The 16,450-nt window shown below is 38.4% G+C and overlaps 3 protein-coding genes across 3 annotated transcripts; 1 reads left to right on the plus strand and 2 right to left on the minus strand.

Moving 5' to 3' along the window:
• Positions 1 to 5,595: 5,595 nt before the first annotated feature.
• On the plus strand, positions 5,596 to 8,179 carry LOC122086004 (B3 domain-containing protein Os11g0156000-like). The gene is made up of 3 exons (XM_042654660.1): positions 5,596 to 6,696; positions 6,836 to 7,035; positions 7,459 to 8,179. The coding sequence occupies exons 1-3, from the start codon at positions 5,739 to 5,741 to the stop codon at positions 7,537 to 7,539; spliced, it is 1,239 nt and encodes a 412-aa protein (XP_042510594.1). The 5' UTR covers positions 5,596 to 5,738; the 3' UTR covers positions 7,540 to 8,179.
• A 1,823-nt stretch (positions 8,180 to 10,002) lies between these two features.
• On the minus strand, positions 10,003 to 12,082 carry LOC122087372 (pentatricopeptide repeat-containing protein At5g04780, mitochondrial-like). The gene is given in 2 exon segments (XM_042656469.1): positions 10,003 to 10,335; positions 10,337 to 12,082. Coding segments are annotated over 2 exon segments (1,869 nt in total). The 3' UTR covers positions 10,003 to 10,212.
• Positions 12,083 to 12,111: 29 nt separating this feature from the next.
• Positions 12,112 to 15,869, minus strand: LOC122087373. The gene is made up of 4 exons (XM_042656470.1): positions 15,700 to 15,869; positions 15,131 to 15,297; positions 14,459 to 14,621; positions 12,112 to 12,447 (listed from the first exon to the last, which is right to left on the minus strand). The coding sequence occupies exons 2-4, from the start codon at positions 15,266 to 15,268 to the stop codon at positions 12,254 to 12,256; spliced, it is 495 nt and encodes a 164-aa protein (XP_042512404.1). The 5' UTR covers positions 15,269 to 15,297; positions 15,700 to 15,869; the 3' UTR covers positions 12,112 to 12,253.
• Between the last annotated feature and the right edge of the window lie 581 nt (positions 15,870 to 16,450).

A 16,450-nucleotide genomic window follows, 5' to 3' on the forward strand; every position in this document is an offset into this window, starting at 1 on the left:
GGGGGGGGGGGGGGAAGGGGGAAGGGGTGTGAAATGACAACCTCACCCTTCATGAAAGGCAAAAATTCTACCATTTGTTAGTGTTTTCATGAGAGCTCCCCATTGCCCCATGTTGATGTAAAAACGACACTATCTTTCAAGAAACTCTTTTCCGGCAAAACATAACAGAAAAATAAATAAATAAATAAATAAATAATTTAATTAAAATCCGCATTGAACCATAGCAAGGAGAGAACCTGCGTAATTAACTTTTCCACTTCTCATATGACTGAGTGAGTTATCTAATTAATCTGTCCACTTGCCCAAATGATTACACCCTGATATTGGATTAAACAGTTTTCTAATTGCAAAAGGAAGGGATTAGATAGTCTCTTAATCAATCAATCAATCATCCTCTTAAGTTTCCCATTTGACTTTTCCATCTTTTTATTTCTCTTATAACCTTATCCCATTTTTAACAGTTACTATTAAGAAAGTAAACAATATTCAAACTAGAAAAGAGAAGCCAAACCAAAACTTGTTCACATTTGAAAAGCTTGCTTGAGCCCTTGATTAATTAACCGTTAGATTATGTGAAAGAGCTAGTGACAAGACAGATCAAGTCAGGCTGGTCCAAAAGGAGGTGAGACTTGAGAGAGGTCGGTACTCAATTCAAGTCTTTATAGGTAGGCCTGGCCATGCGGTGTGTGGGTGAGGAATGGCCATTCAGGACGTGGGTGACTCCACTGGTTTGGACAATGGAGGTGGTGGGTCACCATAAAATATAAGATGGGGACATGAAGGAACGGAAGAGGTCTATACTCCATTTTCTTCATCTTTTGTTGGGATTTGGGAAGAAGACTTAGTTATATAAAGCTTAATAACTAATCATAGGTCACCACCACCGACCATATATTTAATAGACAATAATCTCACCAAGTCAAGATATTATGGAACTTTATTTGCTTCATTATTTGTTCATAAAGCTCTCGGCCTCAAATGAAGAAATGAAGACCAATCCAACAAGTAAACCAGGTCTTTCAAACTTGATTAAAGAATATGTGATGAGGGTTGTCTAAGATGAGAAGTGCATTAATAACGGATGACGGAATAATTTCGTAAATCAATTCACGTGAAGTGGAAAGAGAGAGGAAAAGAAAAAGTGAGAGCCTTACCCTTAAGATTAATTAAAATAAGTATACTCAAATAAGAAAACCCGGAAATTGCAAACCATATAATCATAATAACCAAGGATCTATTTTTTTTTTCTTAGGTAAAAGTCATGTAAAACAAAAAATTTCTAATAAAATCTTATGTATATGTGGAGAAATATAAGATATTATTGCCACGAGATCTCTTCACCTACTTTCCGATATTGTAACATTGTATTTTCTAGATAATGAAAGTCTCTTCTCCTTAACCCAAAAATAAAAGAATTAAACATCTTCTCTACTTTCACATTGAGAGACAAACCTAAAAACCCATCCAAATCTTTAGGTTGTGCCCACACAATTCTTTGTTTTCTTTATTTGATCATTTTCTCCCTCCCACAGGATTGTTGGTGTTATGACATCTAAGTACATGTTTGAATGTCTGTAATAAACCCTAAATCCCAGGCAGTGTAGCATGTTCTTCACATAATTTCATTCCTCTCTCTCTCTCTCTCTCTCTCTCTCTCTCTCTCTCTCTCTCTCTCTCTCTCTCTCTCTCTCTCTCTCTCTCTCTTTCTGGACACGTATGGAAATGGGCTTATGAAATTTGGACCACCTGCAATCCAAAGTTCTATTAACACCTCTATATTGTTGGGTCCACTCTCTGGTCCACCCCTATTGTCATGTTGCCAAATGATGTTGTACTTTTGTGTGCTTGTGACACCCAAAATTCTAGAGAGAGAGATTCCCGAGGAATTTAATTTTCTCCATTCCAAACTTTGGCAGTTGAAGAGAATTCTAGATGCCTCCAAAGATTTAAGCAAACCAAGTAGATGTGAATGGGCAAAGAAAGCCAAAATGCATAAATAGAGACCAAGTGTTGGACCCCATCTATATGTGGGGCTCCAAGAACTCATTGGAACAAGTGATCTCATTTCTCTGCTATCTGAGTCCATGGAGCTACCCCACATTTCTCAATTTGCTTTCTGAGAAGAAAACAACTTATACTTTTATATATATTTATCAAGCATTGAACCAGAGTTTCCAGAATATATTTTTGTTTCCTTATTTCTAGTCTTACTACCTCCACATCTTCCATAGGAGAAGAGTACATTACACTCCATAAATGAAAAAAAGAATAAAAACATAAGCCCACAGGAACAGAGAGGGGGAGGGAAGGAGAGAATCAGAGAAAATAAAAAGAAGCTAGAGTCTCAGTTTCTCGGAGTTAGCACCTTTTATCATTTCCTATTAATGGTCACCTAGTAGTTTTATCAATCATTCAAGGGCATGCCTGTCCTTTTCCAAATGGGTTAGTGGGACCATACTAGGAAAAAGGATATTGCACAGTTGTATGCCTTATGAAATGGTATACGTGTCACTCATTGAATGCGGCTAACTTTGAGCGTGGGGGGTTGGGTGGGGAGCCAAGATGGTTGGATCATGGATCCTGTGGGGGCCATCAGGAAGCCAAGAAAGCACGCTTCCTGGGCTCCTGCTACTTGAATAATTTCCTCTCTATTTACAGCCCAGCCGACAGCCAGAGAAAAGGTTAGATGTTGTTTCTACTCCCAAACAGTCGAATTCAAGGAAAAAATCTACACATGAAACCAAAATCCTCACCTTCTGTCTTCTTATATCCTTCAAGTGGTCTACACTTTTTTTTTTTTGGCTTAACCTCCAAGTGGAGTTTGTACCAATTTTCACTGTTTACTCTCTCTCACTCTCTCTGCAAGTGGTCTTCACTCTATACAAGCTTTTGGGTATTTGGAATTTTCACTCTCTCTCTCTCTCTCACAGCAAGTGGTCTTCACTCTATACAAGCTTTTGGGTATTTGGATTTTGAACCCATTTTCATTGTTTACTCTCTCTATCTCTCTCAGCAAGTGGTCTTCACTCTATACAAGCTTTTGGGCATTTGGACTTTGTAGCTGATTTCAATCTCTCTCTCTCTAGAAAGTTATTATTGAATTCAAGGGAAAAGGAGGGTGGGGGGGACTTGGCAGGCAAGAATCGTGCAGGACCCGTGGTGAGGTTTAAAAGTCAAAACCCAAGAACAGTAGATTGAGGCCCACCTAACACATGCGCCTGAAATTCTGAAAGTGTATAAATTTATGAGCTCCTCCTAATCTCCATAGCTTACTGCAGCATGGTTCATGTCAGTGTGTGTGTAACTTTCATGGTTGGTGTCCCCTTCCACCCTTCCTTCCTTTGGTGCGGAAAGTAGAAAAAAAAATAATATATATATTGAATTTTGTGTAGTCTATTTTGAAGAATCCCCCCCCCCCTCCTTTTTTCTTGCCCGGCCCACATGAGAAAAATTCAAATATCTTAAATGAATAAACTAGCTTTCATGGAAATTCAGAAAACTTTGAATGCTGTCTTCATTAGGTCTTGTAGCTTTCATCTCCATTCCATGAACGTTATAGATCGTGGACTTCAGGTCCCTCTTTGGATCTTTAATGCATCTTATGCTTATATTAAGTGAAATGGAGAAGGACACTATTGCATGCTATGCTCGTGAATTATTTAATGGTTATTTTCTTTCTTTCTTCTTCTTCTTTTAAATAATAGGATAATTTTTATTCTCTATTATTTGTCCTTATATATATATATATATATAAACAAAAATGGGAAGTGGGTGGATAGATATCAACCTTTTAATTTTAGCGGTGGTACTTTGTTCTTGGCCTACTTGGGTCCATGTTTGCCGCCCCCCAACCCACCAAAAAAAATAATAAAAAAATTAAGAGTTAAACAATCTGAAAAGGCCATTTCAATAAATTAATTAATCTCCAATTGCAAACCATGAATGGTCCTTACATATATAGTGAAATCACAGGACAAGATTATGGAGACAGAGACACTAGTGGGAGAAAGTCATAAGGATTGGTCCAACAAACCAGGTGTTTTTGCTTGGGAACTGGGGAACTCCAAATTATAAATTTAGAAATCTAATTTTTTTATAATACTTCCAACTTCATTACTTTCCTCAGATAACCTAATGAGGTAGCCTTGCCTCCCAACACATTAATATAATAAATTAAGTTCCTAACCAAAATATGTCCAAGAACTTTTAAGTGTCAGATTCTCAATCCACAGAGCTAATCTGGTTACTTTAGAATCAAATAATTAGGAAAAAAATCTTAACACCCAAAGATATTTTCTTATATTTAATGGGGGGGGGGGGGGAAAGAGATCCATGATCAAATTAGGATTTGATGGAGTGAACTGATTATGGGGATGAAGATATATAGTAGGTGCATGCATTTACAGATTAAAGATTAAAAGAATAAATAAATAAATAAAAAGAAATGAAGAATCATGGTGGTGTAACTTGTAAGACAATACTCAGAAACCCAACTGGTTTGGACTATAAATATGTTCCCAACATGTAGAGAATGGATATAAAACTAGTGTAAGCTTGAGTGGCCACGGAAAGGGTCTCTGAATCTACCTGGAAATTGAGGTGGGTTTTGTCTGAGACTATTAAAGAAAAGGGTTAATGTAATAAAGAAACGGAAACAGAAACAGAAGACATACAATAAGGAAGAAACCAAAGTGCTTAGTGAATGATGAGAGAGAGAGAGAGAGATGGGTTGGAATGTGAGGAGGGAATTGAAACACAAGTGCAACAGAGTTTCCCTCTCCCCACCTATTGGATAAAGCTTATCTCATCTATCATGCTTATTGGAAATGGGAGGGAGAGGCTATCTCTGGACTTTTGCAGACCCAATCAATCTCCTCTTAGTTTAAAAATCTAGGAATTGAATGGCTCCCAGAACGGCAAAACCTAATAATACTTCCATGCACGGGACTTAATTGCCAATAACCTTTTCACACAAATTCCCCCATCAATCATTTCTTTGATTTACAAATAAAGAATCCTCAAGGTTTTACGTTTTTAGATTCTATTTCTTTGGCCGTGAGTCTAAATACCAAAAAAATTTCATCATATATAAAAAAAAAAATATGTAACAACTGAATAGTATAGCTGGTGACCTATGATGCGTAAAAAAATCCATGCTCACCTGAAGTAAGTCATATGAATCATCCATTATAACTTGGCTGTATTCAAGACCCAAAGAAACAAGAGCCTCATGCATTGAGTATGCACTTTTAGCTTAGTTAAGTCTATGGAATAAGAAAGGCTGGACTGACTACTCAGTCGTCATTATTGCAGCTTTGAATTTCATACTTCTGAACATAATTCCAAAGGGGTTATTGGAATCAATCCAATTTTTTCTTCAAATTTGGTAAATCTAATTATTTTTTTTAATTAATTAATTAATTATTCTAACTTTTAACCTTTCCAGAAGGGGAAAAAATTAATCATTGATATTTCCATCCTCTTGAAGTACTCCTCCCGCACTTGCAACATCTCTCTCTCTTGTCATTTCTTCAAAACCATGTACAACCAATAATTTCTACAATCTCTACATCAAAACCATCGTCATCACCACTCTCAAGTCTCAATTCTCATCCCACACACTCCCACCTCTCTCTCTCTCTCTCTCTCTCTCTCAAAAGCACACACACAAGCGCACAATGTTCATAGACTAATTTTCTTCTTCAGAAGAGTTTTGGTGGGCACAAGTCACAGAACCCATGATGGACCCAGCACCAAAGATCCCATCTTCAGCATACAAAAGCAGACTCCCTCAACACAACGGTCTGTGGGGCGCTCAAATTTACGAGGACCATCACCCGGGCCGCCACCCACGCTGGCTCCAACCGACGACCTGCTTCCAAACTGAGAACGAGGAGGCGGCCGCCGCTACAACAGCAGCAGCAGCAGCAGCGGAGATGTTCCGGGAGCCTCATGCCACCCTCAATTTCCACCCATACCAGGAGGACACCAATCGCTACGACGAAGATGACCCAGATGAACAAATCGTAGAAGAAAGAGACAACATTGAGGTGGGTTACCGAGACGATGGTCAAGAAGAACAAGGGGCGCCAGAAGAGGAAGAAGAAGAGACAGAACACATGTTCGAGAAGCCGTTGACGCCGAGCGATGTGGGAAAGCTGAACCGCTTGGTTATACCAAAACAACACGCGGAGCGATACTTCCCACTCGGCGGCGGCGTCGGTGGTGAGTCGGGTGGGGAGAAGGGGTTGTTGCTGAATTTCGAGGACGAGTCAGGGAAGGCATGGAGGTTCCGATATTCGTATTGGAATAGTAGTCAAAGCTACGTGTTGACTAAAGGGTGGAGCCGCTTCGTCAAAGAGAAGCGCCTCGACGCCGGCGATGTGGTATTGTTCGAGAGGCATAGAGTTAACGCGGAGAGGTTCTATATTCGGTGGAGGCGTCGTGCCGCTCCCGTACAAGATAGCCGAGCCTTACCTCTACCACTACCACCACAGCACGAGGGCCCCTCCGTCATGGGCGCGTGGACCCGGGTCCTCTACTCAGGACCTGCACCTCCACTCCCTCCTCCACCTCCTTATCATCAACAACATTATCACTATCCATCCCACTTTCATGGTCATGGTCATGGTCATGGATCTCCTTCTCCTATGCTCTATCAAGCCGACTTTCTTCATGCAGACATAGCAAGAACAAGTAATACTTCTCTCTCTCTCTCTCTCTCTCTAATGAAATAAAATAATGAATTTTCTAGAAATGAGATTTCTCAAAAATATATTATAATAATAATACTATGTGTTCATGCACGCGCCATTGCACCTTGGAAATAATACAGGGCCGCCAATGGTACAAAACCCGACCGCACCGGGGAACTGGAAGAGACTAAGGCTGTTCGGAGTGAATCTAGACTGCCAGATGCTAGACGACGCCCCGCATCCATACCCACAACCCATGCCCGATGATGCTTCGTCACCCTCTAGTCACCACCACCACCACCACTTCTACCCTAGTCTTCTTCAACCTCAAGCTCATAAGGTACTACTACATCTATTACTTCTCTCTGCAGCTTCCTTTTCATTTTGATACTCTTGGAATAATTTATCTTTCATTTTACAATTTGGGGACTGGAACACAACTTAGTCTGGTGTGGGTAATAATAGAACAATTATTCCGATCCAACTCTAGTCAGGTTTCGTCTTGACTCCATCAATAGCGAACTGAGAACTGAAACCAATTCCTGATTTGATTTTAGGGTTCTTGCCTATTCGAATTACCCAATTCTTAACTGGATTTTTAGGGTTCAGGCCAATTCCGATCGATTGAATTGGAATTAGTACTTCCATATCGAAGAAAGGATTTGAATATGGTGATATTTTATTGGGTTTGTTAGAAAGAAAAAAAAAAAACGAATAATAATATATTATAAGGGTAGGAGGAATAACATGAAAGTTTGTGCAGGCGGAGGAAGATATCATCAATTTCCAGGGAGAGATCAACCAAACCAGAAATCTTACTTGCCGACCAGATCTCTCGATGTGACTGACTGTCGTAGATGTACAAGATTTGACCCTTCCCCAACTTTATCTGCTTTTTTGGAGAAGTGGAGATATCAGAATTGAACACTCACTCAGCTTACTTGTAGTTGTGGAGAAAGAAAGAAGGAAAGAAAAGAGAAAAATGAAAAGAAGTAGAGAAATGAGCAATAAGATGGAGACCCACAAGAATCAAGACCCAGATAAAAGAAGAAACCAGAGATTATTTATCAAGACAGAGAAAGTACCAAAAAAACGTTTTCTTGATTTTCTTGTGAGGAATTAATTGAATTCTATTTCCTCTTCTTCAATCCATCAGTTTCATCATCCATTCTTAGCTAAGATTTCTGAAGGCCAATATGAAGAAGAAGAAAAGAAAGGAAAACTGGGTCTCAAAGTGGGATCCATCCAGGAAGGGAAAGGAAGAAGAGCACGTCATGCACCGGGATCTGGGTTCTTTTTTTTTTCGGCTACTGTTGAGATTTCCCATGGAGATTTTCTCTCACACACCACCTCTAGTCTTTTTTCTTTCTTCTTTCTTCATTGACATAATGTATACGGATTACGGAAAGCAGAGGAAGATGATGATGATGATGATGATGATAATGATGTTTCATGCATGAATGAATAGATGGTTAACACTGCAACGGTGCAACCCACCCAACCCTTATGTACTTTTTTTTTTCTTTCTAAACTAATAAAAAAAAAGCATCTAACCCCTCCCTTTCTCCAATCATCCCTGACCCTGACGCAGAGAAAGAGTAGTACTACTACATCTCTGTAATGTAAAAGTACTCTCTGTAGCTGCCAATCCCACTCAGAATGCGTAAAGAAAAGCAGGTGCACATCTAGCCCTTCTCTGTGTCAAGTTCCTTTCAACTACAAATCCTCTGCTTTTGCATGTGGTGAGTTGGTGGATCCATGAGTGGCTTTCCTTGGCCCCTCTCTGGTTTTACCTTTTTCACTCGCAGCAACAAAATTTTCATCTGTAACCCATTACCACACTCCATATATCCACGAGTGTTTCTCATCATTGTTCGTCTGGTCTGAGACTCTTTGAGTCCCATCAAAGAGTCTAATCTGAATATCCAGTTCTGCAAAATTTTCTCTATGACCCATGGCTGATCTTGAACTGCTTGAACTGTTTATCATCATCTTCTACTGATTATTGCAAAGTTGCATTCTTTTTTTTCCCATTCACAAATGAGAAAAAAAAAAAACCAAAAAGAAGGATGAAGATTTGATTTGGTGGGCCGCCATGGAGATCTGCAACTGTTAAAATTTGTCAACGGCAATGAATTACTACTGGGGCAACATAGACCAAGTTGAAACCAAATAAGATGTCATAAGCTACGATGGATCCAACGTTTAGTGTTGCAACTTTGGTTTGTCCCCACTCCCAGGTGTGATACTGTTATCACTTCACCAGTCCTCTTAAGTTAGTGGCCAATCATGTGCTCTGCTCTATAGTCTATCCCTTCTGCTTCTATAATGGGTTTGTCCTGTGAAGATGAGCCATCATGACCAAAGATTTTTTAAATCCTGAGTTACTGTTCATATTAATAGCCCCTTGAGTTCTCCATCTATATTGGTTCGATCCATATCGACAAAATGGTTTGAAACTAAGGCAGGCAAGCTCCACAACCTCTCTAAATTGCATTCTCATACTGGATTGAGAAGAGAAACAATAATTTCTTACCAAAAAGAAAAACACAGGAGAAACAATAAATCAAAACCAAAAACGTCTCAAAACATGTGGATTTATAAATTTAAAATATATATATAAATAAAAAAATTTGAGTACCAGACTTTCTAGTTCCAAGATTTATATATGTTTGTATGCTCCTCCATGAAAAAAAGGAAAAATAGAGAGACCCAGTGGAATTTTTATATATGCTTTTAGAATCTTATCCTTTAATGCTATAAAATTTGGCAAATGGCATTTATATCTTATGTATCAATGATGGATCTAGGAAGTTTAAGGCTTCTTGAATTTATTTTTTATTTTTATTTTTAAATTGGGAATGCTTATAAAAAGCCATCAAGTCATTGAGATATTATTATGAAAATTAAATATCATATATGATCTCTTTTTATGCTCCATTACGCTTAAAATGCTTTACTTTGGTGAATCTCAAGGATTTCTATACATTGTTTTCATGCATATTTCTAAAATTTCCACTGCATCCATGCGTATCCACAACATCTCTTAAAATCAACTTTCCAAAACTATGTCGGATTCTGATACTTTAAATCTTGCCTGCCACTCAATCAGGGACTAGTATATGAGTTGGGAGTGGGGAGTGGGGAGTGGGGAGTGGGGAGTGGGGAGTGGGGATGGGAAAATAAACCTTAGTGGTGCTCAGATCTTCAAATCCAGCAAAACAAGAAAATTATCACAAACGCAAATGTTGCAATAGTTGGGCATTGTTTGAGATATAAAAAAAATTATAAATTTAGAGAAACAGTATTAACAAATTGACATCTCATTTGATATAGATTCAAGTAGACAGTAATAGAAAGCAAAATAGATTTATGCTTATTGGAAACACCCACAACCAACTATGAAAAGGGTAGTAACAAATGAATGCAAACCATGATGGCTTGCTGCCAAATGTTGCATCTAACCGTAAAACTCTCGAGAACAGGATGAACCACAACATTATGATAGACTAATATATCACCAGAAGTCCCCACATGAACAAGATCCATCCCTAAAATGGTGAAAACGGTTAGTATCCCGCACAATGATTTTTCTCCTTGCAATCCTCGATGCAAGCTTCATAAAGGAGTGGCAGTCCCTTGCAGATTCGAAGATTCTTCTTGATCACAATATGTGTACCAGGTGGGAAGCTTATCAGTGCAAAGGCAAGAGCCAGCTTCTCACTATGGTGCCTCAAAAGCTCTTTCTTTTGATCCTCCTCCACATCGTGCAGGTCCTGTTCAGTCTCAGCCATGTAGTCTAGCTTCTTCATCTCATCAGCTAAATCCTCCAATTTGGCAAAAATATCATCAATTCTAAGATGGCTTCTGTCTCCAACCATGAAGGTGTGAACCCTGCCCTTAACTTCAATCCAACTCTTCCCCATCACCTTTTTCACCCCACTGTCCTTGAGAAGCTTCCTCGACCTTGCAACTTCATCCCACCTTTTATTGGCTGCATATACGTTCGACAGCAATACATGGTTTCCTGCATTATGAGGTTCAATTTCAAACAAATGTTTTGCTGCAATCTCAGCCAATTCATAATTCCCATGGTTCCTGCAAGATGACAACAAAGATCCCCACATGGAAGCAGAAGCCTTAAGTGGCATTGTCTCGATCAAGTCCCAAGCTTCGTGAATCATCCCGGCCCTGCCTAGAAGATCAACCATGCATGAATAGTGGTGCACGTTGGACTCCACACTTGGATCTCCATTCATCAAGTCAAAATATATCTGACCCCTTTCAATCAAACCAACATGACTACAGACAGATAAAATAGAAACATAAGTAATTTCATTTGGATATATACCCATCTGCTGCATTTTCTCAAACAGTATCATCACCTCCATGAAGCGTGCATGTCTAGCAAATCCCGAGATCATCGCATTCCACAAGACAACATTCTTCCCTTCCATGCTAGCAAATACAAAGTAAGCTTCTTCAATGCTTCCACACTTTGCATACATATCTATGAGAGAGGCAGCCACAAAAAGGTTTGAAACAAAACCAGTTCTTACCAACACTGCATGCAACTGGCTACCTTCAATAACTGCAGCCAAACTAGCGCAAGCACTAACAGCAGCAGAGAGTGTAAACTGAGACCGTTCCAACCCCATCTTTTGAGCTCTATGAAACAAAATCAGAGCCTCCTCATAAAGATCATTTTGCACATAACCAGCTACCATTGAACTCCATGTGACACCACTTCTTTCAGACATGGTATCAAATACCAGGCGAGCATCTTCAGTCAAATTACACTTTGCATAAACATCAAGCACAGCGGTACCCACAAAGACATTGGAATTCATTGCAGTTTTTAGAGCAAATGCATGTAATTGTTTGCTCTCACAGACAGCCAACTTCGCTGCACATGCACAAAGAATACTTGACAGGGTGAATTCACTTGGTGGGTTTCCTCCTTTTAACATCAGCATAAAAAGTTTAAGAGCTTCTTCCTCCTCCCCATGCTGAGTATGTGCACCAATTATGGTATTCCAGGAAACTGGGCTTCGCTTAGGCATCCTAGCAAAGATCTGGCATGCAGACTCTAAAAGTCCACATTTTGAATACATGTTAATGAGAATATTTGATGTAAGTATGTTCTCTCCTAGACCATAAAGAACAACTCTCCCGTGGCATATCTTCCCTTCCTTAGCTGCCTTGTTCCTTGCACATCTTTGCAAGAGATTGTGTAAACTAAATAATTCATAACCATTGGTGCTGACACATATAAGACTGGCTGGGTATGTCATCTCAGATTCACCTTGGAGGAAAATTGAAAAGCATCTAGGATAAAAACTAATGGAATTGCACAATTCCCTATATTTCCGTTGTAAGGTTCTCATAGCTCAGTTTAAAACCTCATTAAGGGATGTACACTAAAAATAATTTCATTAGCCACTGCTTACAGAGAAAAGATTATAATCCTAGTTAACAAAGAACGCACAAATAGTTTCCTTACTTCAGGTTTTTTCCTTGATGACAAACTTACAAAATGTCTGTTCAAGGGGCGAGGATCAAGTTGATCTTCTTGTGGTGTCTTCTGGCTGTTGGGATTTAGACTCTTCCTTCTTTTCCATGACTTGCTTTATCCCTTCTTGATATCCTTGTATAAAGCTCTTCAGTGCATCCCGGTAAGCAGATGCCCTTGTCATGTACACCCGCTGCAAAGCAGGCCTTAGAGTTTCCATTCCTCCTCTGGCAGCAACCGCTGTTTATTTATTACCACCCATAAAAAAAAATTAAATGACAGTGAGTTGACCAACCAAATATAATTTTGAAGAAAGAGAAAATCCCTTAACTATCCACAAGAGAGAGAGAGAGAGAGAGAGAGAGAGAGAGAGAGAGAGATCTTTATTACCAAGTTTTCCAACATACTTTACCTAAGTTTTTCAGCATACTCTACCTCAAAAAAAGAAATAAATAAAAATAAAAATAAAAATCAACATAAAAATTTGAAGACCAATGGTAAACAGAAAAACAGTGAAACATGGATTTTAATAAGGCTAGAAGCGTGTACTTCATTATCCAACCAGAGAAAGAATACAGATGTGCTTCTGATGTTTCTAGTTAGTGAGAATAATGCAGTCACACTTCAATAAAAGTACCTGTTTTGGTATAAGATGGTCATAGGCCTTTGTTTTTGGTTTTTTTGGCTGTAATGAGCACAACCATAAAGCCCAAAGTCTAGGGGGCACACAAATTTCAAGTCTTTTCCTATCAGCATCAGGAGCTTGAGAGATTACCAAAATTTTTTAGTCCTCGTTCATTAGGAAATCTGAAGCTGCAGTTAGTCTTCAATTCCTAGTCAATTACAAATTTAGTTACGCTATTTTCAGTCTATTATTGGTCAGATAAGTAGTATTCTGAGTCGTGTTAGGATTAGAGAAGTTCTAGTCATCATTGGATTCATATTTTGACAGTTCTATATAAGGATATGTACCCTGCCCATTGGCTATACGAGATTGAATGGACATTTTGTGTTTTCTTAAGCAGTTCGACTGCTTATGAGTTTCACTTATGACTTAAAAGACATCTTCTCTACCAGACATTAAGAAACTGAGTTGAAAATTTTATCTTCTGATCCAAGAACAAATGAAATCTAGTATTTTGGTGATGCTACTGATACTTAACCATAGAACAGTCTTGGAGGCATCTGGTATCAAATTATGGTAGAGGAAAAATTGAAAATTTAAGTTAGTAGCCGTTGTGGTTAATAAAAACCACAACTACAGAGTAAATCTAGGATGTTACCAGATGGCTACATGGTTTGGCTGGCCTTGGCTTTCTAGTTCTACAAAGATCATGCATACAGAATTGTTTCTTTTTGTGCCCAGGAAGAAGTAAAGTAGTAGAAGTATGGATGTCAGTCCTTTCCATGTTTAAATAAATTATGCATACCCAAAGTTGGAGAAGCAAACTGGTGCCCTCAACAGTTTCTAAAGTGAAATAATACATATAAATTGCACTGAATAAGCATAATATCTAAAGAGAAGTATAAGAAGTTTGAGCGTTTAGTTTTAAGAGATAGTTTCCTCTTTAAGGGAAATACTGTAAGACAACTCCATAGGGTTTCGATCATTGAAAGACCCAACCATGACCAAATCAGTGGTCAAAATGTAGCTAATATACTACATTTACCTTTTCCAAGTCCACCATCTGAAGAGTAAAAGACATATGAGCAAAACTGACATACCAAACTCTCTTTTTTTCTGGGTATGCATGTATAGAAGGACTTCTGGAATATTCAAAAATCATAATTGTCTTTTTTTGAAACCCTCAAGGAAGAAAACTGTACTGCCAGGTCTAATAATGGGATCTTGGAGCATAAGGCCCCGAACAGTTGAAGACTCAATAAAGTTAATCGCAAAAATCATTGTTAAGTCTTGAGGAATTGCAAATCTGAAGGGCAATAGAGTGGGTCGGTGGGTGCTACAAAGGTGTCAAAAAAAATCAAGTTTTCGTGTTATAGCCTTTGATTTCACTTTTATATTATTTTAAGCTAGACACTTCATTTATTTTTCAAGAAAATAAATCATGACCTATTTTTAAACATATTTCCATGTAGAATAATTATAAATGACGGAAGACATGGTACAAAAAAATAAAACTATTACTTTTTCAATTTTCACAAAATAAATTTCATTGAATTATAAGAAGGCTACAGGAAAAATCCAACACTGAAGCAGATGTGTATTTCATGAAAGGCAGCAGTTACCCACCAAGATCCTCCAACGTAGAGGGTTCTTTTCCCTCAGTTGTTTCCTTTCCTTCATTAGATTTTCCATTTTCTCCTTCAGATTTTCTGTAATCATTTGGCCGAAGATCAGGACCAATATCACGTACCCAGCTTGCAGCGTAAAGCCTAGATGCTTCCTTCAACACCTGGAGAGAAAATATAGAGGAAAGCATCATTAGCATAGGATGAAATTTTTTTGCATAGAAGTGCTCAAGTTCTCATTTGAAACAAAAGATTGATAGATTAAAATGCCCATTATCAGAAAGCTGATACACAAGAATTCACAAAACAAGCCGATAGTCCTACATTTGTTTCAAATAGATTGAATAATACAAAGAAATACGTAGATGTGCTATCAGTATCTGCTGTCAAATCAATGGGTCATCTCTTGAACTTGCACCAGCAACACAATGATGCATAATATTCTCACATAGAGAATATGAACAAAGAAATAATAACTAAAAATTGGAACGGACCATGCAAAGTGGAGCAAACAATTGAATCTAAGCATCGAATAACAGATATTGAATCCAAAAATAAATAGCACATAGGTGGTATATCAATATGGATTAGACAATTTAGACATCAACTGTAGCTAATAGGTTATAATTCCCACCCAGAAACTTTCGAAATAGATGAGTATCAGATAACTTACTTCAAATCGCTCTTTCCATGTCAATTTTCTCCGCTTTTTTATATGAGGGGGGTCTGGCAATGACGAAGGGAAAGCAATTTCCTTCAGATCATAGCGGACATAATCAGAGAGTTTCCTCCAAACTCCCTTGAACTTCATTCTACTTGGTGATTTCTCTCCACATAAATCTATTAAAGATAAAACAAAAATAACAAAGAAACGATTCAACAAACTCCGAAAAATTGAGCAAGCCAATCCATGTTTGTGCTCGAGGGCAAACATGGATTGATTGATAAAGTCCATCTTCCCAGCTTACCCATCAAACCCAAATAAAAGCTCGTCCATTTCAAAACAATGAAAACAGAAAATGAAATAATAAGAAATTTCCAAAACATAATAACACAGAGTGTCGATTGAAACACCATGGCACTTAAATATAGAGAATTATTGAATGAAGCATCAAAAGATTAAGAGCTATTTCATATTCAAGTGATTAGGATTCGATAAAGCGTGAAAATCAGTCTGGAACTGTGATCGATTGTTTAAAAAACAAAAAAAAAAATCACAGCCCAACCCGTCTTCCACTTTACCCTGAAAGATTTAGTGAAGCCGGACCCGCAGGCAGCTTCCCTTCTCAGTTTCAACTCAGAAGCCACAATCACCACCGACGCCCAAGTGCTTAGTTTCACTATTCTCCTGACAAGTGAAGGGGATCCCTGAAACCCCAGAAGAGGCCAGGGTTTCGAACCTTTACTGTGGGAGGCGTCTTTATAAGTCAATGTTATTAAACTTGGAATCGACTTGAACCCTTGGCTTCTTCGAATCAACCGCAGATTTTGAATCTTAAAACTCTGGGCTTAACGGTCCTAACCGTTGGGTATGGGAATCCAGCCCAACTCTTTTATTGATTATATATATATATATATATTGCATAGAGTTGAATTCGAATATGAAATTTGACGTATAGTCTATTTAGATCACATTGGATTTGCCTCGTCACTCTTCCACCTGACAAAAATTTTTTCCATGATAAATATGTTACTAGGTTATAGACCATTCATTGATAAAAATTAGACATTTTGAGTTGGGAACCTGAAACCTGATTGTCTTGTAGATGGATATATGTTGGAATCAGCCCAATACAGCCAGGTCCAGGCCCAAAGCCCAGTAGGGTTCACTAGAGTTTTTTTTTTTTTTTTTTTTTTTTAAGTAGGAAGGAGAAGTAGAAGAGGCTCGAACCTAATACCCTCCTGGTGAGCATGTGCTCTTTGCACACCACAGCTCACTAACAATGCTAGGCAGTAATTATTGCGTTCACTAGAGTTTAGTGGTATTCATCAG

The sequence above is a fragment of the Macadamia integrifolia genome, chromosome 8 (genome assembly GCF_013358625.1).
Source record: "Macadamia integrifolia cultivar HAES 741 chromosome 8, SCU_Mint_v3, whole genome shotgun sequence".
Lineage (NCBI taxonomy): Eukaryota > Viridiplantae > Streptophyta > Magnoliopsida > Proteales > Proteaceae > Macadamia > Macadamia integrifolia.

Coding starts and splice junctions, on each gene's coding strand:
- LOC122087373 (XM_042656470.1), bottom strand. CDS start 15,268: ATGAAGTTCAAGGGAGTTTGGAGGAAACTCTCTGATTATGTCCGCTAT. Junction 14,622..15,130: donor CATGGAAAGAGCGATTTGAA/GTAAGTTATCTG, acceptor TTTTCTCTCCAG/GTGTTGAAGGAAGCATCTAG. Junction 12,448..14,458: donor CTCTACGTTGGAGGATCTTG/GTGGGTAACTGC, acceptor ATAAATAAACAG/CGGTTGCTGCCAGAGGAGGA.
- LOC122086004 (XM_042654660.1), top strand. CDS start 5,739: ATGATGGACCCAGCACCAAAGATCCCATCTTCAGCATACAAAAGCAGA. Junction 6,697..6,835: donor TGCAGACATAGCAAGAACAA/GTAATACTTCTC, acceptor GAAATAATACAG/GGCCGCCAATGGTACAAAAC. Junction 7,036..7,458: donor TTCAACCTCAAGCTCATAAG/GTACTACTACAT, acceptor AAGTTTGTGCAG/GCGGAGGAAGATATCATCAA.